At 41.8% G+C, this 25,080-nt stretch overlaps 1 protein-coding gene across 2 annotated transcripts in view; it reads right to left on the reverse strand.

The window, feature by feature from the left end:
• Positions 1 to 25,080, reverse strand: part of SMAD2 (SMAD family member 2) — a 91,045-nt gene that overhangs the window by 63,282 nt on the left and 2,683 nt on the right. For both annotated transcript variants that reach the window (XM_050944744.1, XM_050944743.1), the window contains exon 2: positions 13,070 to 13,355. In XM_050944744.1, the coding sequence (XP_050800701.1) occupies positions 13,070 to 13,305 (236 nt within the window). In that variant the 5' untranslated portion in view covers positions 13,306 to 13,355. The remainder of the gene's footprint in view (positions 1 to 13,069; positions 13,356 to 25,080) is intronic.

Genomic DNA, 25,080 nt, shown 5'->3' on the forward strand with positions numbered 1-25,080 from the left:
GAAATAAGGTGCTTTTATAAAGGGGACATTCAGAGGTGCCCGCTCCTGCTCGGCTGTGCTGAACAGAAATGTTCCCTGCTGTTAGCCACGCAGTGTGAGGAGGGGTGATCATCCTAGAGAATTGGGGGGGAGGGGAATTTGGGTTTGTGCTGCATGCTAACCTGCAAACTGCAGCCCCTCCTTTTAAATTGCAAACTTATTTTAAACGGCCAACCCAACGGCTGCTTGGTATGGGAAATGAGGGCACTGCTGTTTGAAACCACTCATATGTTATGAGGGTTAAAGCAGCAAAAAGACAGTGGCTTACTATGGCTGCCTGCAAGCCGAATTCTGTTGCCTGGCACTGCGTCAGTGATCTCACACCACACTGGCAGGCCCTCAATATAAGAGGCAAAATGAGACCTTGCAACGAAAGCACGTGCTGTGTAATGTGAACAGAAAGGTTTAACGAGACAGAGTGATCCTACTGTTCTCTTAAAACGTGTCTTTCACTACCATTCTCCCTTCCCCTCCCCCGCCACCAGCTGCAAATGATTCTCCTTCGCAGAGGCTAGCAAAGATTAGAAGGCAAAAAAACAGCACTCGGGATGAGATGTTCTCAGAGCTACTGCTGTCCTCCCACACTGACAGAGCACATCAGAATGTGTAGAGGCAGCCAATGTCAGAGTGCAGGAAAGCACAATAGGAATATGAGGAGAGGTGGTGGCTGAAGAGGATAGGTGGCGACAGATTGCTGACAGAAGGCAAGAGTCGATGCTCCGACTGCTGGAGCATCAAACTGATATTCTCCAGCGTATGGCTGAGCTGCACAAAAGGCAGCAGGAGCACAGACTGCTGCTACAGCCCCTGTGTAACCAACTACCCTCCGCCCCAAGTCCCATAGCCTCCTCACCTAGACGCCCAAGAACGCGGTGAGTGGACCTCCGGCCACCCAGCCACTCCACCCCAGAGGATTGCCCAAGCAACATAAGGTTAGCCTTCAATAAGTTTTGAAGTGCAGTGTGGCGTTATCCTTCCCTACCCCACGCTTCCCTCACCCCCACCCCTCCCGGGCTACCTTGGCAGTTCGCCCCCTATTTGTGTGATGAATTAATGAAGAATGCATGAATGTGAAGTAAGAATGACTATTGCCTCTGCAAGCGGTGATCGAAGGGGGAAGGGGTGGGTGTTTAGCTTACAGGGAAGCAAAGTGAACCAGAAGGGGCGGGGGCGGTCAGTTATCAAGGAGAAACAAAACAGAACTTTCACCCCATAGCCTGGCCAGTCATGAAACTGGTTTTCAAAGCTTCTCTGGACATCACATCCTCTGTGCTCTTCTAACTGCCCTGGTGTCTGGCTGTGAGCAATCAGCAGCCAGGCTATTTGCTTCAACCTCCCACCTCACCATAAGTATCTCCCCCTTACTCTCAGAGATTGTGGAGCGCACAGCAAGCAACAACGGGAATATTGGTTTCGCTGAGGTCTATCTGAATCAGTAAACTGCGCCAGCACGCTTTTAAATGTCCAAAGCACATTCTGCACTTGCTCAGCCTATGGTTGAACAGCTCCTGACTACTGTTCAGGCTGCCTGCGTATGGCTTCATGAGCCATGGCATTAAGGGGTAGGCTGGGTCCCAAGGGTAACTATAGGCATTGCAACATCCCCAACGGTTATTTTCAGGTCTGGGAAGTAAATCCCTTGCTGCAGCTGTTTAAACAGATTAATGTTCCTGAAGACACAAGAATCATGAACCCTTCCCAGCCATCCCACATTGATGTTGGTGAAACATCCCTTGTGATCCACCAGTACTTGCAGCACCATTGAAAAGTACCCCTTGTGGTTTATGTACTGGGTGGCCTGGTGCTCCGGTGCCAAGATAGATGGAACCCATATCCCTATCGCCCCACCACAGTTAGGGAATCCCACTGCAGCAAAGCCATCCAACATGACCTGCACATGTCCCAGAGTCACTACCTTTGGTAGCAACAGCTCAGTGATTCCTCTGGCTACTTGCATCACAGAACCCTCACAGTAGATTTGCCCACTTCATATTGATTCCTGACTTATCGGTAGCTGTCTGGCGTTGCAAGCTTCCACAAGGCTATCGCCACTTGCTTCTCAACTGTTAGGGCTGCTCTCATCTTGGTATTCTGGTGTTTCAGGACAGGGGAAAGCAAGTCAAAGTTTCATGAAAGTGCCCTTATGCATGCGAAAGTTTCGCAGCCACTGGGAAATGTCCCAGACCTGCAACACTACGCAGTCCCACCAGTCTGTGCTTGTTTCCTGGGACCACAAGCAGTGTTCCACAGCATGAATCTGCCCCATTAACACCGTAATGTGCACATTGCTGGGACCCATACTTTGAGATGTCTATGTCCTCAGTCTTGTCACCACGCTGCTGTAACCTCCTTGCCTGGTTTTGCTTTGGCAGGTTCTGCATATACTCCAGAATACTACGCATGGTGTTTACAGTGCTCACAATTGCCAAGGTGATCTGAGTGGGCGCCATGATCCCAGTGCTATGGCGTTTGGGCTGAAAAAAGGTGAGAAATGATTGTCTGCTCTGACGGAGGGAGGGGCGACTGATGACATGGCTTACAGGGAATTACAGTCCACAAAGGGGGTGGCTTTGCATCAACACAGGCAACTGTCACACAGAATTGCCCCCTCAAGGATCGAACTCAAAACCCTCGGTTTAGCAGGCCATTAATATCATGGAGGGAGGGAAGAAAAAACAAAATCTGGTCTATTTCTTGTTTTGATCCACTCCATCTCTCTTTTACATCTTTAGGGTGGCAGCAGACGGTGCAGTTTGACTGCTAGCCATAGTTATCTCCTTGGTGCTTGGCAGAAGATGGGAATGACCTCGCAGAGTCACTCCCATATCTGCCCAGGCACCCCGACTGACCTCACCGAAGTCAGTTAAAAGAGCACCCAGGAATACGATGACAAAAGGCAATGAGCTGCCGCTGTGTAGCAATGCAGTCCCACATCTGCCAGCACCCAGGAGACTTACGGTGATGGTCAGCTGTGCGGGTTCCATGCTTGCTCTGGTATGGCGTCTGCACAGGTAACCCAGGGAAAAAAAGATGTGAAATGATTGTCTTCCATTGCTGTCATGGAGGGGAGGGATGGAGAGAGGGGCCTGACATTTACCCAGAACCACCAGCTACACTGTTTTTGCCCCATCAGGCATTGGGATCTCAACCCAAAATCCCAATGGGCAGCGGAGACTGTGGGATAGCTACTCACAGTGCAATGCTCCGGAAGTCGACGCTAGTCTCGGTACTGTGGACGCCAACTTAATGCGCTTAGAGCATTGCGTGGGGACACGCACAATCAACTATATAAAAACAAAATTTCTAAAAACAACTTCTATAAATTCAACCTATTTTGTAGTGTAGACGTACCCTGAGTCTAAACTCAGTTTAGATAGGGGAATAAGCCAATGGACTGTTCACCATGTATTATGCTTTGGTCTGTTAAAGGTTTGATTTCAGTTATAGCTAACACTGAAAGAGATTCAGTTTTGGTCAACTTATGAGGAGAGATTAATAAAACTGGGACTAGAGGCGGCTAAAGGGAGATATGCTTGAGGTTTATAAAATAACTGGTGTAGAGAAAGTAGATAAGGAAGTGTGTTATGAGAAATAGTAAACAAGAACTAGGTGATCACCAAATGAAATTAAATAAATAGGCAGCAGGTTTAAAAACAAAAGGAAGTCTTTCTTCACACAACGCAGTCAACCTGTGGAACTCCTTGCCAGAGGATGTTGTGAAGACCAAGACCATAACAGGGTTCAAAAAAAGAATGAGATAAATTCATGCAAGATAGGCCCATCAATGGCTATTAGACAAGATGAGCAGGAATGATGTCCCTAGCCTCTGTTTGCCAGAAGCTGGGAATGAGCGACAGGGGATGGAGCGCTTGATGATTACCTGTTCTGTTCATTGTCTGAGGCACCTGGCACTGGCCACCGTCAGAAGACAGGATACTGAGATAGATGGACCTTTTGTCTGACCCTAGGGCCATTCTTATGACACTGGTTTCATTTGACCTATGTCACTTAAAAATCCTGAATACCAGGAAGAAACTGCTTCTTCACAAGAATTCCATATAAAATTCATCCTCTTGCACTATACATTTGTATTGTTACTACTGTTGGTACTACATTGTGCTGTTTGATATTAGTTTAAAACTGCCAAACCCAGGCATATTTGTAAACCAAATTCTTGAAAGCAGAACACGCTTATGGATTTTACAAAATAAATATCACAGGTGGCAAGCATACCTGTTTCCTTAAAGATGAAAAGTCTTAAAATCCCACTGATTTGTTTGGAGTATTCAGCCAGCTAACCACAAATTACTAGGTGGCTAGCATCACAAGGAACTCTGCACTTATTTAGCCTCTGCTCTAGATTACTGACCCACTTAAGGACTAAGCATCCCTGCTGTGCAATCCCAACATGCATTCCATGTGTTTCTGCTTTCTCAGAACTCTTATACTGTTTGATAGAATTTATTTTAAATTACACGAACAGCTTTTCAACGAACCTTGTACGTTATAAAACACACATATGAAGTTTATTTAGTATACAGCCACCTTGACAGACCAGATGTAAGAATTAAAATTGGTTCCAGGAACAAGTAAGATTTGAGAAGTGTATGCAGTCTTATGACACTACTTGACAAAAACAAACAAAAAGAAAAGGTTATTTAAACTCAGTGAAGTCTACACTACAAAGTTAGGCAGAGGTAAGCCACCTTGCATTGACCTAGTTGTGCATGTTTCTATACTTAAATGTGTCTCCCACAGACGTAAACATCCCCATTACACGCACAGTAAGACCACCTCCCAAAACAGCATTGAGCCAGGGTTGATGTACTGAGGTCAACGCAACACTAGAGTACACACCGCGTTACGGATGTCAAACCTAAGAGCCCTCCAACAGCTGTAACACAATGCCTGACAAATGTAAACTCCACTGCCCAGAGGCCCTGGACACCAGAAGTTCCCTCTCCTCTTTAAAGCCCACCATATTTTTTAAACACTTTTTCCTGATTATCCAGTTGGGCAAGCGCAGCTAGCAGCTCTCTGCAGTCATGAGCAACTGCCCAACTAACCATGCCAACTACATGTGCCAAGACAAAGTGCATCTGGAGTAGACAGGAGATATTGATCTCCTCTGCCTATGGGAAGAAGAGGCTGTGCGAGCACTGCAATGGACCAGTGGTCATAGTTTTCTCCGTGTGGCCCTTGGCTTCCCTCGAATCTTCAATAATTCCCAATTTCTGATTTAGATTCATTACTTCCCCTCTCTTACATTTGTTATACACCTTTCACCCATCCCCCCACCACACACTTCCAAAAGCTGCTTTCACTTCCCCTCTAACCCCTGGTCAGTTTTAAAAACAATATGGCGGCCTCCTTCCTCAACTGGCGCATCGAGGTAAGTGTGATGTGGTTCCAATTGTTCTTATTCAGAAAAATGTGTTCTTCCTCTGATCTGGCTCAAATTGTTTTTAGCTTGGTCTTTTAGTACGGTCAGTTTCAAAGTACACATGACTTTATTCTACTTGCACATTATACACATGATCACGTCCTATTCACTTGTGCTTAAGATACTGTTTTATTAGCCTTGTCTTAGCAGTTAAATAGTAACCGACCACAGAGTTAAAAAAGAATTCCCCTGTGTTGGCTACAACAATGTGTTTTGCATAAGGAAACATCTATAATGTTTAGAAATTCCAAAGATATTTTAGTACTGGCCACGAGACCTTCAGCATATCACTCAAGCTGACATCCCTCTCATGATCATGCAGCTCTCTCTCCACATTACATATCAGTGTGTAAAGAGGCAGTCATCCTATTCCCCAATTTAAAGTTGAAGATCCAGATTCTGCAGAGGAAGTTGTTACAATGCACTGCAGTGAAGAACAGTAACACTGTAGTGGTAGAGTTCACAGAAGACAGAACAGCTGAATTCAGAAAGTCAACTTTTAAAAGACAGAAATTCTTATTCAGCAGTTTTAGTATAATCATCTATGGGGTTTTTTGGTGGTTTTTTTTTTTATTCGGACATCTCAGCAACTGCAGTGTTCTGGGACTCTAAGATGACCACATTTAGTAGGTGGGGGAGACTTGAGGTATTTCCAGTAAGGAACACACTTTCTGGGGAGTAGAGCATCCTCAGTGCCCATAAGCCTGCAATCTTCTAGTCCCAGAAGTGGAGGGGCCACATGCACTTCATAAAACCAGGGTTCAGGAAACTAAACAGTATGGAACATCTCTCTGGGTTCCAGATTCTTACTCCTAAGGTAGTCAGAAGGGACCAAGCAACTATTCAGTCTTAATTTATTTATTTTTATAATCAGACAAGCAAAGATGTTGAGTGCATGGATATTGCTTTCCAGTGAGTTTTGAGTTGATGTACTAGGACAACAAGGAGGCACAGAGGCAGTACTCTGAAGAACTCGGAATATTCTGAATGCGCCAGGTACCAGCAATACAGAGATTGCACTTCAGTTTGATATGATGGCTGCTTATGGCAGTGGTCCCCAATGTGGTGCACGTGGGTTCCATGGCGCCTGCCAGGGCATCTGTGTGTGCCCGGGTACTGGCTGGTGGACAAGCATCCGCCAAACCACCACCAAAAAGCGGCATCCCCGCCAAAATGCTGCCGATTTTCAGTGGCATCTCTTTACATTGCTGCTTCTCAGCGGCATTTTGGCTGATGCTTGTCCACCAGCCATGGTCCTAGGTGGCTCGTCATCCAGCACCCGCCACCCGGAAAAGGTTGGGGACCACTGGCTTAAGTGAACAAAAGATTTAACAACATAGGAACATACTGGGTCAGACCAGCGATCCAGCTAGTCCTGTACCCTCTTCTCTGGCACTGGCCGGTGCCAGATGCATTCAGAGGGCATGAACAGAAGAGGGCGATCAAGAGATCCATCCTGCCATCCAGTCCCAGCTTCTTGCAGTCATTAGTCAATCAAGAAACACTTAAACTGACAATGGATCTTGGAAAACTCCAAACCACATAAAAAGTCTTCCTGTGAGCATGTGAGCAATGTCAGCTGCCTGTAAAAACTGAGTCATGCATAGACATGTGACTTGCCCATGTGACTCCAAACTCCATTTTTGCTGTAATTTTCCACAGTAAGAATGAAGGTGTGTTCTTACACCTGGAGGAGACTATAAAAGGCTGATGCCTCATCTCCATCTTGTCTTCAATACTGCTTCATACCCCTGGAGGGACTTTGCTACAAACTGAAGCTTTGAACAAAGGACTGAAGGACCCATCCCAGCTGTGGATGTACTGTAGAGACTTGATTTGTATCTGCAGTTTATTCCAGCACTGCTACAAGCCTGACCCAAGAACTTTGCCATTCCTGTATGTAATTTGATTCCATTTAACCAATCCTAGCTCTCATCCATATCTTTTTCCTTTTATGAATAAACCTTTAGATTCTAAAGGATTGGAAACAGCGTGATTTGTGGGTAAGATCTAATTTGTATAATGACCTTGGTCCGGAGCTTGGTCCTTTGGGATTGGGAGAACCTCTCTTTTACTGCGGTATTAGTTTTCACAATCAATCATTCATCCCCATGAGTGGCACTGGTGGCGATACTGGGAAACTGGTGTGTCTAAGGGAATTGCCTGTGGTTAGCCAGTGGGGTAAAACCAAAGTCCTCTGTCTGGCTTGGTTGGTTTGCCTTAGAAGTGGAAAAAGGCCAGCCTTGGGCTGTAACTGCCCTGCTCTAAGCAATCTGTCCTGAATTGGCACTCAGTTGGATCCCACCAGAATCGGCATAGTTACAGTATTCATCGTTTTTGTTCCCCTTCTCTGAAACATTTCCAATTCTTATATTTATTTTTAAAAGGGGGCAACCATGACTGCATGCAGTATTTAAGATGTGGGCATACTGCAAATTTAGACAGGGAAATAATATTTTGTCTTATCTCTTTCCTAATGATTCCTAACATTGTTAGCTTTTTTGACTGATGCAGCACATTGAGCAGTTGTTTTCATACAACTATCCACAATAACTCCAGGATTTCTTTCCTGAGTGCTTACAGCTAATTTAGAGCATCATTTTGTATATATAGCTGGGATAATATTTTCCAAAGTGCATTATTTTGCATTTATCAACTCTGAATTTCAACCACTAATTTTATCACCCACTTTTGGGAGAGCCCTTTAACTCTTTACAATTTGCTTTGGACTTAACCATTTTGACTAATTTTATATCTGCAAACTTTCCCACCTCAACCTTCACCCTCTTTTCCCAATCATTTATCGTTTTATTGAAGGGCACTGGCCCAAGCACAGATCCTCAGGGGACTGTGCTATTTACCTCTCTCCATCCTGAGAAAGGAAACACAGTAGGAATAAATGGTCCAATCTTTTAACCGGTTACAGATCCATGACAGGTCCTTCCCACTTATCCTATGCCTGCTTATTTTGCTTAACAGCCTTTGGTGAAAGACTTTGTCAAAGGCTTTCTGAAAGCCGAAGTACACTATACCAGGGGTCGGCAACCTTTCAGAAGTGGTGTGCTGAGTCTTCATTTATTCACTCTAATTTAAGGTTTCACGTGCTGGTAATACATTTTAATGCCTTTTTAGAAGGTCTCTCCAAGTCTATATATTACATAACTAAACTATTGGTGTATTATAAAATAAACACACAGTTGTCGAAAAGTTTAAGAAGCTTCATTTAAAATTAAATTAAAATGTTGATCTTACACCGCCAGCCTGCTGCTAGTCTGGGGTTCTGTTCACCTAGGGCAGCAGCGGGCTGAGCGGGACCTGCGGCCAGGACTCTGGCTGGCACGGGTCCGGCAGCCAGAACCCCAGACTGGCAGCAGGCTGAGCAGCTCAGCCCACTGCCGCTCAGGGGTTCCATCCGCGGGCTCCTGCCAGCCAGGATCTCGTCTGCCGAACCCGCTCAGCCCGCTGCCGGTCTAGAGTCCCGGCCCTGCCCACATACAGTGGATATCTACCTTCTCCCCGGTTCTCGCCCATTCTCCTCTTCTCTTTGCACTGAGCTGAGGGCATGGGAGTGCACTGAGCACAGGGCTGGGGGTGAAGGGTCTGGCCAGGAGCTAGAATGAGGGAGGGGGCTCAGGGTTGGGGCAGGAGGTTTGGCTGTGGGGCACTTACCTGGGCAGCTCCCATTTGGTGCAAGAGGTGCAGGTGGGAATGGGGGGAGGTACAGGAGCTCCCGTTTGGTGCTTACATGAGGGTAAGGATGGGGGGGGTGCAAGAGTCAGGGCAAATGGCTGGTGGAATGTGAGAAGTGCAGGTGTCAGGGCAGGGGGTGGGGAGGCTGGGTATGGGGGGCAAAGGAGTCAAGTAGAGGGCTGAGTGTGTATGAGGGGGTACAGGGCTCAGGCCTGGGTGGTGTGGGGAGGGGTCAGGGCAAAAGGGCTGGAGGGGATATGCCCCTATTTCACCCCAACCCCCTTCCCAGAGGCCCTCCCCGACAACTTTCTCTGCCTCTGCCAGGAGCAGCAAGCACACTGACTCTGCTCCTTCCTGTCCCCCTCCCTCGCAAGGGCCATCGCCAAATCGACCGGGGGGGGGGGGGGGGAGGAGCGTGGAGGGACGGGATGGAGAGGGGTAGGAACCCAGCACACTACGGGAAGAGGCAGGGGAGCTGGCAGGACCAAGCTTCTGCCCCTTATCCCCCCGGAGGGTGGAGGTGAGGGAAGTGGAGGGCGGAGAAGAGCAGGCTGGGCCTGGCAGGATTTTTAAATGGCACGCTGCTGCCTGCCGGGACTCCTGGAGACAAGAGTGCCATTTAAAAAAAAAAAAAAAAAAAAAAAAAAAATCAGCTCGTGCGCCATAGGTTGCCGACCCCTGCACTATACCAACTGGATCACCCTCAAAAATTCTAAGACTGGTGAGGCATGATTTCCCTGTACAATAGCAGCGCTGACTTTTCAACATATTGTAGTCATCTACAGGTTTGATCATTCTATTCTTTACTATAGTTTCCACCAATTTGTCTGATACTGAAGTTAAGCTTACCGGCCTGTAATTGCCAAGATTGCCTCTAGAACTGCAATTTTTTTTAAAAAAAAATTGAGTCAGATTAGTTATCCTCAAGTCATTTGGTATAGAAGCGGATTTAAGTGATAAACTGTGATATGTAATGTGTTAGTTCTGCAATTTCTTATTTGAGTTCCTTCAGAACTCTTGGATGATCACTATCTGGTCCCAGTGGCTTATTAATGTTTAATTTGTTCTAAAATCTCATCTAGCAACACCTCTGTCTGGGACTGCTCCTCAGATCTGTCACATAAAAGATGGCTCGGGGCAGAGGGGGAGGGATCTCTCCTATGTACTCTGCAGTGAAAATTGATGCAAAGAATTCATTTTGCTTGTCCACAAAGGCCTTGAATTCCTTAAGCGCTTCTTTAGCACCTCAGTTATCTGGTGACCCCGCTGACTGTTTAGCAGTCTTCCCACTTCTGATGAACTGTACTTAAAAAAAATTGCAGTTAGATTGTCTTTTGCTACTTGCTCTTCAGAATTTTTTTTTGGCCTGCCTAATTATACCTTCAGATGTCAAGAGCCAAAGTTTGTGCTCTTTTCCGTTTTCCTCATTAGGATCTGACTTCCAATTTTTAAAGGAAGTCTGTCTCTGACAACCTCTTTAGCTATAGTAGTATTTTTAGTCCTCGTGCTTTTTTTAAAAGAAAAAATTATATACATGTAGTTTGAACCTCTATTACAGTATTCTTAAGATGTTTCCATGCACTTTGCAGACATTTCACTTAATTTATAATTGACTGAAATCCTCGTTTTTGGTAGTTCTTTTTTGAAGCTAAATGATTCTGTGGTGGGTTTCTTTGGTATCTTCCCTTCCAAGGGCGTTAAATTTAAATTACAATATGGTTGCTATTACTGAATGGTTCCACTATCTCCACCTCTCGTGCCAGACCCCATGCTTCACTTAGGACTAAATCAAAATATTGCTTCTTTGGGTTCCAGAACTAGCTGACCAAGAAGCAGTCATTAATGGTGTCTAGAATCGTTCCCTGCATCCTGTCCTGAGGTGACATTTCCTGGTCAATATGGGGATAGTAGAAATCCCACAGTATTGAGTGTTCGCCTAGAGCATTTCACAATCACCATCACTATTCTGGTCAGGTAGTCACTAGCATATTCCGACTGTTATACTCATTTACGCATGTAATTTCTAGCTAGAGAGATTCTATGGCACCATTTGATAAATTTAAGATAATCTAAAAGAAAGCAGAGTCAAACATAGCATAGTTCCACTGCCCCAGCAGCACAACCTACTTTGCCATTCCTATATATTTTGTACCCAGCGTTACCATGGTATTTCATTAAGCACTGACTAATTTCAGTTACTACTTTGCCACAAAGAGGGTGCACAAACATGAGAAGTTATCCTAAGGAATGCAGTGATAAATTGACATGCTACTTAAAATACGCATCTTACATGAAAGTACATAAACCCAAAGCTAGAAAATGCAAGCTAGTTCAAGACGTTTGGACAACTCAGTTTACATTTTAAGTGTTAGGCCTTCTAGAAATCTACCAGAGGTGTCTCAAAAGATTAATTTGGCCAAAAGTTGAATCCAACTTTTTAATCAATGTAGACCCATATGGCATAAGCAGGTTTTGGAAGAATCAAAGCTCATTTAAAAAAATTCTAGGCCTTATGGGAGCAGAGAACTTTCCAAAAGTTAACTGATTGCAAATTGCCAAACAGACATCCAAAAAGCCAAACAGACATCCAAAAAAAAAAAAAGCCACTTAATTGCTCCAATGGGTGTGAATTCTACCCGAGCCTACTAAAGACAAGAAAATACACGTGTCTAGAAAATACATTTCATTAAACTAGATTGTATGAGGAAGGGGATGGGAATGAAGTCCACATAAGTGAGTTGCTGAAGGGAAGAAAGAAGAATGGGGATAAAAATAGTAGTAGGCCCAAAATGTGACAAAAAAGCTATGCCATAGGCAACAAGGGATGTAAAAGCTATTACGACATAATGGTTATAATCTGCCCTTGAAGTGTGATAGCCATCCATTCAACAGTCAAAGTTCTACGGTGCATTAAGAGCTGTATGCAGTTTTAAGTTTATATAGCAGCCCATGTGTCCTAATTAAACAGAATTCAACCTCTCAAAAACAGGTGCAACACTCTTGCTTAAGCAGCTCCTTAGTCTTAGTAGAGCTCCTATGTGCTTAGAGAGTTCCCATTTCATAAGGTCCTGTAGTAAGTTTTTCAGAGCAAAAAAACAAGGCACCTGTGAAGTGCTCCCATATTGACTTTCCGAAAAGAGTTTAATGAAAATAATGCACATGCCTCAGTGGTATATACATAATATGGATCTACAACAAAAGTATGATCCTTTCACACAGGAGCTGCTATGAATAAAGTTGAGAAAGTTAAAGAGGAAAAAAATAAAAGTAATTCACTCATCTCTCAATATAAAGCACAAAAGATGTACTCCAAGTCAACAGGAATTGCTTTCATTAACTGGTAAGAATGAATAAGTACACAGTAAGTTTTCTCACAGCAAAATGCCTCAGGGCATATGAGATTTCCCATCCAAGAGTGGGTAGGGGCGCTGCAGATTGTACAACTGACATGAGTTTAGCATACACCTAAAGATGACCTTTACACACAATTAGCTGACTGAAGTGTTGACCAAGGAAAAACAGTCAATTTTACACCGGAAGTGCAGGTTCTGTAGGCCCTTCCAGGGCTGTTAACCGAAAGAATCAAAGAAAATGCTACAAACTAACAGCTCACAGAACCATTCTGCATAAGTGGGGATCAAGATAGTAATTTTAACTGGCACATCTTAAAATATTTGTCCTATTGAAGATTAAGATTTTATGAAGAACACTGTTCAACTGTAAATATTAAAATAAGCACCGAGACATGTTAAGCTACTAGTTTTCAAAGAAAAAAGGTTACATATTTTGAAGCATGTTACTTACACAGTTAATGGTCTGTAGGGATGATTTAAAATAGGTGTCTAATCAGTCACTCGTTAAGTAGTTTGAAATGATTTCAAACCCGACTGCACTTACCTTGGTATTGTAACACATTTTGTATTGCAGTTCTGAGTGGTGATTGCTTTCTCAAGCTCATCTAGTTGTCCTGTTTTCTTGAGCTTCTTGACCAAGCTTTTCACTGCCTTCTCACACCATTTTTCCTCTTGACCATTCTGCTCACCACCACCAGCCCCTCCAGAACCACCAGCTGATTTCTTCCACCCCAGCAGTCTCTTCACAACTGGTGGAGTGAATGGCAATATGGATGACATGTTCTCCAAAACAGCACTCTGTGTCCAATAAGTTAGCTGCCCTATCCAATCTAGGGAAAGAAAGAATGACACATTAGCACCTAGTTTTTAGTAGGGCAGATGCCTTGGTAAGACTTTTACATCTAGATGCAGCAGAACTTGGGGATATTCTAGAATGCCTAGTCCAACAATTGAAGTGTTTGTTTTTTAACTAGAAGACAGCATTAATTTTCTATGTTACCTTCTCAGACTAGATTTCAGTCAGGTACAAAAGTCTCCCCCAATATGTAAGCAGTAGCTAACCATCTATCCTCTCCCTCCAAACCCACACCATATATCTATGACACTCTCATACTGTATTCTGAAAGTTCTAAAAGTCACAATACGCTCCTGTTCTCAACTGTTTAAATGAAGGCAAGGGATTTGAACAGAAGAGTGTCTTTCTATAACTTGCCTGTTACTAGTGCAGAAATCAGTTTGTTTTTGCATTAGATCTATAGTTTTCTACTTATACCACTTGTTAAGTTAATATTAAAAAAATTAATCCATTCATTTTACAGGTAGCAGTTCAATAAATACAATGGAGTTTTAAAGGAGTGACTCATCTAGATGCTACTAAGAGGACATAGTACAGAATAATCCTCCAAACTGAGCGGATTATACAAACCCAATTCATTTGTTCACTAAAAGTTTTGATAAATTTGACAGCAAGATATATACCAAGGTACACATTTTGTCCAGCTTGGAGTAAGATGTCGCTTACTTAATTCATGACTTGGACATGTCACAATCATTGTTGCACAGAAGAAGTCTTCTGCCAACTTTTTTAGCTAACTGTGTGCTGCCATACCAGAATATTTAAATAGCTACCAAATTTTATTTACACAAAGGGATGCAATCAATTTGAAGTCTTTTTTTTTTTATAAACTGAGCTAAGGGGGTGGTATATTATTGGTTTTCCGTAAGCTATGTGTAAACATGGGCAATGAAGTCTGCCAACATTCAGTAAGAATACCAAGAACTTTATTTGTATTTAATCCAAAACTTTTGTCCACTGGTGCTTGCAACAGAAGTAGTTTGATCCATCTTTGCATCATATGGTCTTTCATCTGATATCCACTATCAGTTCAAAAAGAAGTCAACAGGATGTCTGTGGGTTTATATAGCTGCAAGCCTGGAAAGGACACTAAAAAATGCATACCTTACTTAGAAGTCACCCTGCCTGATGCTGTTTGACTATTCTGTATCTTCTTAAACTATTGTAAAGAGTTCTTAATTTCTATTAGTGTTTAGTAATTTTGGATAATCCATATAAATTCAGAACCAACTACACAGTTTGTAGGGAAGACAGACAAGTGTTGTGACTTTCCTAAGGACAGTCTTGCGAATAAATCATGGGACTGGAAAGTCAGAAACTACAGGCTCTAATTGTGTTTCCAGCAGGGACTTGCTGTTTGAATTTCAGCAAACCAAACCACTTAACTGCCAAGATTCAGTTCCCTCACCCGTAATGTCTCCTTATTTCAAAGAGCTGTGGGACCTCAGCATTTCCTCCTGGCTCCCAAACCTAAAAGTCGGTCCACTAAATCAGAGGTTTTAAGATGAGCTACATCCCCAACCAGTGCCTCCATGCACACCCACTGCCCTTATATTAATGGAAAACGGATTTTATTTAAATTGAGATTTCTCCCACGTGAGCTAACAACCATATTAGTTTGATTTCATATACTTCACTATGAAAGCTTCATATCTCACATTTTGAAAACAATGAGTTTACAGGGATACAGAAAGCCTGCTTTCGCTGAGCATGCATTTTTTTTATTAAGTTACAATTTAACACCGTTATACTTGGTGAATATTCACCAGGATCAAATTTTCCAACACTTAAATTATAAAATTACAATCTTAGTTACACAGGTACCATTGACTAGCTCCACTGACTTTGTTGGATGAAAACAGATTTGAGGAAAACTGTCTTCAGATTTTGGCTTGTACACCCTGAGCTCTGTATAAAGGTATATATGAAGATGGAGAACATTTCCTGTCCTTCCGGTAGTCTACTCTTGATTTGAAATTCATTCATTAGTGCATTAATTTTGCAGCATTATCTTCTCCATGTATTACGATAAAATAAAGCCATTACCGGAGCTAGGTTTCCAGTTGAGAGTCCAGAAGACTGAATTTATCATCTAATATTTAAAAAAAAAAAAGAGAAAAGAAACCACACACATATATAAAATAGGGCACTTAGTTTGGCCTTCTTTATACTTCACATAAGAACAGCTATACTTGATCAGCCTAATGGTCCAACTAGTCTGAGAGCAGCCACAACCAGATGTTTCAGAAAAGGTACAAGAAATCTAACTCAGCAGATAAGGGATAATCTGACTCCCATGACAGTCTCCTCCTGATCATTAACTTTGTCAAACTCTGAATCAGAAGGTTTTATCTCCCTTTCAAAACTTTAACTAGCTAAAACTGACATTCAGATAAGACTCCAACCCCTCTAACTCTTGCCAAGTTCTTGTCCTGGACGTTCTGCAGTGAACTTACACATTTTATGAAATTATTTCTTTTAATCATTTTTAAAATTTGGCACCTGTTAGTGGCATGAATAAAAGTCTATGGTTATTTGACTGACCTGTTTATTTGAAACAAATACAGGCTTATTTTTTGAAAATAAACCCATTTAAAATTAAACAGGAAATTTACCACCTGCGTTAAGGCCTAAATTTACTAGACTAAAAATTTAAAAAATAATATTTAGCAATACGTTTGCTGCTGAAGTTTTAAAGAAAGTCAAAACATGGAATTGCTGGAGTCATAGGCTAAGCACCAGGAACCAGAGTTTGTTGAAGTACTAAAGCAGCTTTTTTGACAGCTATAGATTCTGCTGCAGGTGCCAAGAGAATCTCTTCAGTTCAGTTTATTCAACTAGTTCACTTCAATGACTAGTTCATTTACAGTTAAGAAGTTAATAGGGAGCTTAAAAGACTGGAAATCTTTCCCCCCCCTCCTTTCCAAAATGGGCATATAAATTAGGTATGGGGATAAGATCTACAAATTCTAAAATCTTGATGAATAAGACCAGAAGAAATAATCTGTTGAATTCATTAACTACTTCCTTTGTTTCATCAGTTAGCCAACTATGCAAACCATTGTTCTGATTAAAAAGTTTATCTGGCACATTTTTATTTAATAGACATTTTAAAGTAGTCTTCTCACATATTTGAGCATTTCAATCCAACTAGATAGACACAAGACTACAATAAAAATTCATCATTCACCATTTAACAATTAAAAAAGTTAAGAATCTGAAGTAAACTAAACTATATAATATATGAATGAGTGTATTGTCCTGGTTACCCAAAAGAAGCACCCAATTTAGCATAAAGGCTGTATTTAGTTGCAAATCATACACCTTTTTGGTTACTCATCAGTGAGAATCAACTTCTCTTTAGGGAAAACACATGCAAAATAAGACTGAAATCAATTATTTACATCAAGGTTTTCTGCTTGCTGATTTAAATGATTAAAATCATCAATTTTAATTGCTTTGATTTAAACCAATGTTCCCTTGCTCTTGTGTTACAAGACAGTGTGCAAACAGCCTACCTTCAATTCACTAACACACTTTTATTTGCGTCTAAAGTAAAACTCTAAGAGACGGATTGTTACTTGCCCCTAATCATTCTTGTTGCTCTTCTCTAATTTTGAAACATCCTTTTTGAGATGGGTAACCAATACCGCACAGTGTTCATCAGGACATGCCATTGTAAATCACTGCTATTCTTTATTTCAGCCTTATATTTTTGGTGGGTTTTTTTTGTTTTTTTGGGAAGACAGCTGCACATTTAGCTTATACACCTCTACCCCAATATAACGCAGCCCTTGGGAGCAAAAACAAACAACTCACCGTGTTATAGCTGAAGTAGCATTATATCAAACTTGATTTGATCTGCCAGAGCACGCAGCCCCACTCCCCCGAACAGCTGCTTTACGTGTTATATTGGGTGGTGTTATACAGGGTTAGAGGTGCATCTTCACTCTGCCACACAACACACAGGTCCCTTTGAGTCTTCCGTTGACTTAGAACTGTTTTATGCTTGAGTATAATTTTTACTTGACATTTATGAACATTAATCTTACCAATCATACTCCTTTATCCACTTTGATATGTCCAAGAAAGGATTAGACAATTTTCCTTTACAGAGAGGATATTGGTTAGACCTTAACCAAACAGGATCTTCTAGCTCTAGCTTGTTTTTAATTATAGTTTCAAACAGTTCATCAGGTACAGGTGAAAGCTCACTGGTCCAGTCCTCCAGGGCCTAATATAAATACATTTGCTACCCTCCAGTCTCAACAGTACCTGATTTTGAATGCAACGGCAACTAGCTTTGAGAGTGCTACATTCAGGAAGGAGGGAAGAACGAACGAACGGCTTTTCTAGAGTATCATTTTGTACTGTGAAGGTTCTCTTAACAGAAAAGCTTCAGAATTTTAACACTGCAGAATGCTGAAACTCATGACTCTTAAAATTTTTGGGATGCCTAATTTTCCTAAGATAGCTTCTTGCTCGTAGCCATTGTTATATTACATCACAGCTTAGTTGTGTTTCAACAGTTTGTCTACTTGCAGGTTATTCCACCTGTGACCTACACATTTGTCATGCAGAGCACAGAGAAATGTGACAAGAGTAGGGCAGGAGTGTTGATTTAAAAAAAAAAAAGTCTGGTTTGAAGTTTTCAAGTCTTTTGAATATGCTCAGCCAGCTTTATTTGTAAAGCTACACTGTCCCCCAAAATCAGGTACACCACAAAGCAGAGGCTATTAACACGAAGTCTGACTGCACAGATGTCAACTCTGATGGGTGGAGGTGCGCATGAGGAACTGGCAGTAAAGAAAAGTATTTGCCAACATCAAAATGGCTGAAAGAAGTTTGTAAGCTTAAAAATAAAAAGCCACCTTTAGGCTGAGACCAAGCATGGAAGCTTTCAGAAGCTGTAAGTTTTGCAAATTCTGAAACAGTGCCATCAGATTCTCTTCACCTACATCTTTTATTATCCAAAAGTTGTCCAAACTTACCTTAATGTGCACCAAGCAAAAGGCCATAACTGAAGCACAATTGTGGCTGGAGAACTGATGCAAACAAAGTAACAACAATATGGATGCTGATCCCATGCTGTGCTGACACATTACTCTGGCAAAAGCTCAACTTTTCCATTCCTTCATAGGGAGTCCATTGGCTTTAATCTAGACCACTGCCACTTCACTATTTGCCCTGTTTAATGCTCTCAACTCAGACATAGTAATGTTTACTATGCCAATGATTCAAGTTTATTAGAATCCCAACCCACCACCAAAGAACCAGTCCCATGTCAGCCCAACATCTCCTTGAAGTTCTGGTGTCAGCTTAATATGGTTAACAAAAAATGGAATTTCTGACTTTTCCTCTTAATACATCCTCATTTTATACAGTCACTGTTGATGTCAACCTTGTCACTGGCTCATGATCTAGGTATGTTCTTCAAGTACCCTCCCCCTTCAAGTGCCATGCTCCACATCTTACCCCCATGTCTAAAAAGCTTTATACTCCCCTCCAAAAAAAGCTTCCCTCCAAAGTGTCTAGAATCTCACCTATGCCCACACCTAAAATGCAACCATCTCCCATGCTGTTGGTTGTATCTTCAACCAATGGCCTGCATAATACCTCACACTGCCTATTCTACTCTAAGAAACGCAACTAAAAACTGCCTCACCCTCCCGTCCCACCAGCAACTCTTTTCCACCAAATCAAGCTCAAGCCTGTGGAGCCTGTCTTCAAGGCCCTCCACCAGTTGCTCCCACTCATTTGTTCTCATTCCATTGTCTGTCCCTTGCTCCCACCATTACATTCTCAAAGTTTGTCCTCTTCTGACATAACTAGCTACACTGACACACTCCCTATAACGAGGCATCAAGCCACTAGATGCACTTCTGAAACATGCACAATAAAATTACTAAATTAATATTGGTCAAGTACAGAGGCAATTAGGAATAAGCAAGTTACATTGACTATTCTGTTCCTCTCCACATCCTTTGCACATTGTGTCTTAAACTGCAATTTCTGTTGTGTCTCAAGATATGTCTACACAGCAAAGTAAATCCCACAGCGCTGAGGCCCTGGCTACACGGGCGCTTTACAGCGCTGCAACTTTCTTGCTCAGAGATGTAAAGAAAAAAAAACAAACCCCTGAGCGCAGCAAGTTACAGCGCTGCAAAGAGCCAGTGTAAACAGTGCCCCAGCGCTGGGAGTGCTGCTCTCAAGGCTGCAAGCTAATCCCCATGGGGAGGTGGAGTACCTGCAGCGCTGGGAGAGCTCTCCCCCAGCGCTGGCGCTGCGACCACACTCGCACTTCAAAGCGCTCCCGCGGGAGCGCTTTGGAGCTTTGAGTGTAGCCAAGCCCTCAGTTTCAGAGCCTAAGGCCAACTGACTTAGGGGGCTTTGGCTGCAGGGCTAAAAAGACAGCCATGTAGACATTTGGGTTCAGGCTGAAGCCCAGGCTCTGAGACCTTTCCCCCTCGGTGAGTTTCACAGTCCATGCTCCAGCCTGAGCCTGAAGGTCTACAGGGCTATTTTTAGCCCCACAGCCTGAGCCCTGTGAGCTCAAGTCAGTTGACTCAGGGTTTCACATAGCTGAAGTTGCGTAACTTTGATCTACCACCACCACCCCCATTTGGACCAGACCTAAGGGTATGGCCACCATCCTGCTGCGTAAGCACAACCTGGCACTCTACGCATGCATTTGTAATAGCAAGCGCTCTTCATGACTAAGTGCTGTAAAACCAGGTTACCAGGAGAGTTAGCCTACTTGAGGTACATTATCCTTCTTTAATGTGGAGTTGAAATAACTCCAATTTTATCTAGCTGCAAATATATTTCGGCTTTCTGACGTGCACATGAATTAACAGTGCAGAATAAAAGCTGATAATAGTGGTACTTTTAAGTCTCAATTTTGAAGTCAAGTTTGCTATTCTAAACCCTAACTTACTTCATTCTGCTGCAGTACCTTTGCACATGTGTTAAAGATAAGCCAGTGATCCTGGCAACAATCAAACATAGAAGATGAAGAGGGACCCTTACAGCTGACATGCAAGAGACCAAAATCCTGAGGACAAAGGCTGCATGCACCTTCGCGAATGTCTGGAAAATCTGTTTATAGTAGCACTAGAGACGTTCTAGTAACAAAAGCACTTTGTTCATGATGTACAAGGTTTGAAAACATTTCAGATCACAAGATGAAATAAAAATCTGATCTTCCCTATTTTACTGCAAGATTTACTATAATTCTGAGGAATCTGGTTTGTGAGCACTCTTTAGTTACAGCTATACTAGAGAGTTTACAGCAGCAGAGCTGAAGTGATGCAGCTGTGCCACTGTAAACTCCCTAATGTAGTGGTTCTCAACCGGGGTATGTATCCTCCTAGATGTATGCAGAGGTCTTCCAGGGGGTACATCAATTCATCCAGATATTTGTCTAGTTTTACAATAGGCTACAGAAAAAGCAATAGCCAAGTCAGTACAACTCATGTTTATACTGGTTTATATACACTATATTCTGAAAGGCAAGTACAATATTTATATTCTAATCGATTTTATAATTATATGATAAAAGTGAGAAAGTTGGCAATTTTTCAGTAAAAGTGTGCTGTGACTTGTCTTTTTTATGTCTTATTTTGTAAGCAAGTAGTTTAAGTGAGATGAAACTTGGGGGTACACAAGACAAATCACACTCCTGAATGGGGTACAGTAGTCTGGAATGGTTGAGTCATTGGTGTAATGTAACCGCTCTAAGCTGACTTAACTACTCCAGCCCCACGAGTCGCAGTAACTATGTCGGTGGGAGAAAGTCTCCCTCCAATATACCATTGGCTACACCAGCACTTAGGAAAATGTAATGAAAGCTATACAACAATAAGTACTAGTGTATACATACCCTTAGATAAGAAAGCAAGGGTGTTGAGCACCTCCAGAAACACACTCTCAAGACTCATTGCAGAGTTCAAAAAAGAAGAAGATTTAGAGAGGCTAAGAGTCCATTTTCCTCAGATTTCACTTCTCAGCTTCTTTGATGTCATATAATCAGTCTTTTATAGAAGACCACAATAGACAGTCTACTTTTAACATTAGAAAATGAAGCTAAGTTTTAGGCCTCTTTCAATTAATAAGAAACAGTGGGGTAGGCAGGAGGAGCAGCTCTCCTGTCCCCTTCATAGGTCAACTTTAATATTAATTCAGTACAATGTCACATTTAAGTAATTAACTGAAGCTTAATATATGTAAGAAGAGTTTAAAAACCTTTAGTTAGCTTACATAATACTGAAAATTGAGGCTTTAATAAGGTGTTCAACAAAGGAAAATGTTTACAATGTATCTTATGTTAATACAGTATTAAGAGTGAGATGCTTGCAAAAAGTAAACAGTGAATCCGATTTCTTTTTCCCAATCTTATCTTAAACAAGAATCATTTAAACAAAAACACTGATTTCCAAGTTCATAGAACCATGTTTGTATCGCAAACATGGAAGATATTTTGTTAAATTCCACTAGGAACACATGGCCTTTAAGATTTATGGAAGTTTTTCCATTCACCTTAGATTGCAGAAAACTAACCGAAATGAAAGGAGCCTCTAATCTGACGACACTCTTTACACTTGGCTACCAAAGAAAAACAATTCAGCCCTAGAGCCATATAATTCACATCTATCTTTCTCCACTACTTCTGGGATTTTGGGACACTAGTTAGCATATGCAATAAGGGAGAGGTGAAGTGAGGATGATCTAATTCAACACTGGATTCATGACATGGGACAAACTCAGCCTGCCTCCTTCTAGTGCTGCCGCATAGGTTCTGAACAGCAACTGCACATGTAAGAACAGATTGATGTACTAAGCAAGAGCCTCAGCTCTCTCCTGTCCCTCTCCTACACCCCATGTCTTAGGCAGGTGGAACAGTTTTACACCCTCCCGTCCCCACTGCAGGGGAGGGGAGGGGAGGAAGGGGAGAATTCAGGCTGCTGAGCAAAGGCCTCAGTTCCAGCCCCAGTTCAGCTCTTCAGCCAATTAGGCCAGCAGTGGGGAATGGCTTTAAAGCTGCTTGCCTCCCAACAAGCTCCATCTGGTCAGTTAACTGGTCCAAAGCTCCATCTGGCTAGCTAATGGCTCTGCCACTTGGAGCACTGGCCAAGGACCCTCCTTGGCATCCACATCAGCTTCTGAGGCTTAAGGCAGACCCCTCCTGCTCTTAAGACAGTTTAACTTAAGGGTAACTTTAAAGGTGTGATTCTGCAAGTACCACCAATTTAAACACCCACTGTTTGAAAGTAAGTTTTGCATTCTTATGCAAAGGAGCATTAAAGATACCTCCCAAAATACTTATCATTAGAAACACTGTACTTTTGTAGCTTCTGTGAAAGTCTTCAAGCACATTCTCCATCTCCTGTTAAGATATGATCCAACTGTACAGTTTGCTTAAGGCTACAAAGCAAATCCACTTGAGGATGCATGAATGTCATCCCTGTAGACTCCCTAGCACCATGGCATGCGATTCTAGATGGCACTTCAGGATACTGTAAGTAATCAACCCCAATCCTGCTGTTATGTCACACTTTAACCTATTCTCCAATCATAAAGACATTAATATCTCCATCTACCTGACACACTGCAAGCTCATGTATATGTACACGCCTCTGAAGCCTTAAAGTGATTGAAAGTTAGAACTCTGCATAGAGTGATGACTTTAAGAGCCACCATTGCCACGTCATTGCTTTTTTTTAAGAAGCAAGACAGCCTGTTTTTCCTATCACTCATTTCATGAAACAAACGAGAACGACTTATAAAGCTTAATATACTTAGAATGAAGGTATTATGAGAAACTCAAGTGCCTACCATGAATCATGAAAGTTTTTAGAAGCCAGATCTTCTCTTTCAAATACTACGGGCTATTACAAGTTAAAGTATGAGAGACATCAGCCTAACTTTTTTCCTTTGTTGTTTTATTAGCTATATTGTCAGCTCTTCCGGGGAGTTAGAGCTGAAAGATAGGATTAACTATTAGGAATTTTAATGTATTGATAGAAATGACCATTTTTGTGTGGTATTAAAAACTGGAGGCAAGAGAAAGGAGAAGAGTCACTTTTAGTGATCTTAGGCCTGGTCTACATTATAAAATTAGGTTGTTTAACTACATTGGTCAGGGGTATGAAAAATCTGAGCAGCACTGTTAAGCCAACCTAAATCCCTGTGTAGAGAGCACTAGGTTGATGGAAGAGTTCTTCCACTGACCTAACTTCCACCTCTCAGGGAGCTGGATTACCTACACCAGCAGGAGAGCTCCTTGCATTGGAGTAGGCAGAATCTACACTGTAGTGGTGCAGTAGCAGCATTTTAAGTACAGACATACCCTTAGTAATATGACTAACAGAGCAGAAGTATTTTAGCAACCTAGAAAAAGTTAGAGAGCGCAAATATTCCACTTCACTTAATTCATCACTTCACCTGTTTTAAGCTACTCACTGCATGTATACCCAATACTCTAAGCAAGTTTTTTCAGAATTACATGGTTTGCTATCAAAGCTAAATAGAGAGAGCATGCAAGCACATTTGAAACCATATTTCAACAGAAGCAGAGTTATGGTTCCAAATGTTATGGCAATTATGCAAGTATTTTTCATATTTGCTCTGCCTGTTTCATGGAGGCTTTTATGCATTCTATTCAAATCTCAGTTTGATACTAAAAATGCACTGATGTGCACATTTGTCAGAGAATGTTTAAAATGGCCACTAGAAGTAACGAGAGAGTTATCAAAACAACAAAAGAAATCAAGAGTGAAGAAAAGTCTGCTAAGCTATATAAATTATAAAATATGTAAATATTCTACTATAAAATATAAACCAGTAGAATGCTGACAACTAGTAGGCAGGGGTCACTGAAATCCCTCTCAATGCAGACTGTAATACCAAAAAAAAAAAACCTACCTAGTTCTTCATGCAAGTCAAGCAGTCTGCCAACAAACTGCAGTAACAGAAGGATCAAACAGATAAAATAATTACTCTTATGGTTTATCTTATAAAAGTGAAGAAGTTCCCCCCATCAACACACACACTGTCCTGAAGTGACTGAGTCTTCAGTCATTATTTATAGATAGTTGAGATCTGTTGATGAAACAGAAGTTCCAACCTAAGCCGCTCAGATAGCAAGAAATCACTCCCTTAACTGCTCTCTTGTAGTGCACAGTATAATTAGTGCTATTGTCAGTTATCCATAAACCACAGTAAAATGTCAAGAAGAATGAAACTTTAGCCTACCTAGTGCACTTTCTACAAAGACATTTCAAAGAAACCAGTTGTTTTCAGCTTTCAGAATTACCTGCACTCCCTCAATTTCTTCTAGCTCAGATAGTACTGACCAGACACAGGACTGCCTGTACCCTCTGTTCTACTACAAAAAACCACTAATCCCATCGCATGACCTGCAGCAATTCAGTTTAACAAATTAACAGTTACAAATATTTTGGCAAAGTAAGCTTAGGTATTGTTTGTCTCTCACAGTTCACAAGCAGTTTATGGCTTTATGATAAAAAAGTCATTACATCCAATTTGGAAAGTAGAATTTACAGCTCACTTAGTTAAATCAGTCTCATATATGGATGCTTTCAATTACAGAGAATTTACATACACAGCCCATTAACACAGTGTTAACACATCTGAAAACCTAAAATACTTTTACAATAACTAAAGTTTCATCATGTACT

This window comes from Gopherus flavomarginatus, chromosome 3 (genome assembly GCF_025201925.1).
Source record: "Gopherus flavomarginatus isolate rGopFla2 chromosome 3, rGopFla2.mat.asm, whole genome shotgun sequence".
Lineage (NCBI taxonomy): Eukaryota > Metazoa > Chordata > Testudines > Testudinidae > Gopherus > Gopherus flavomarginatus.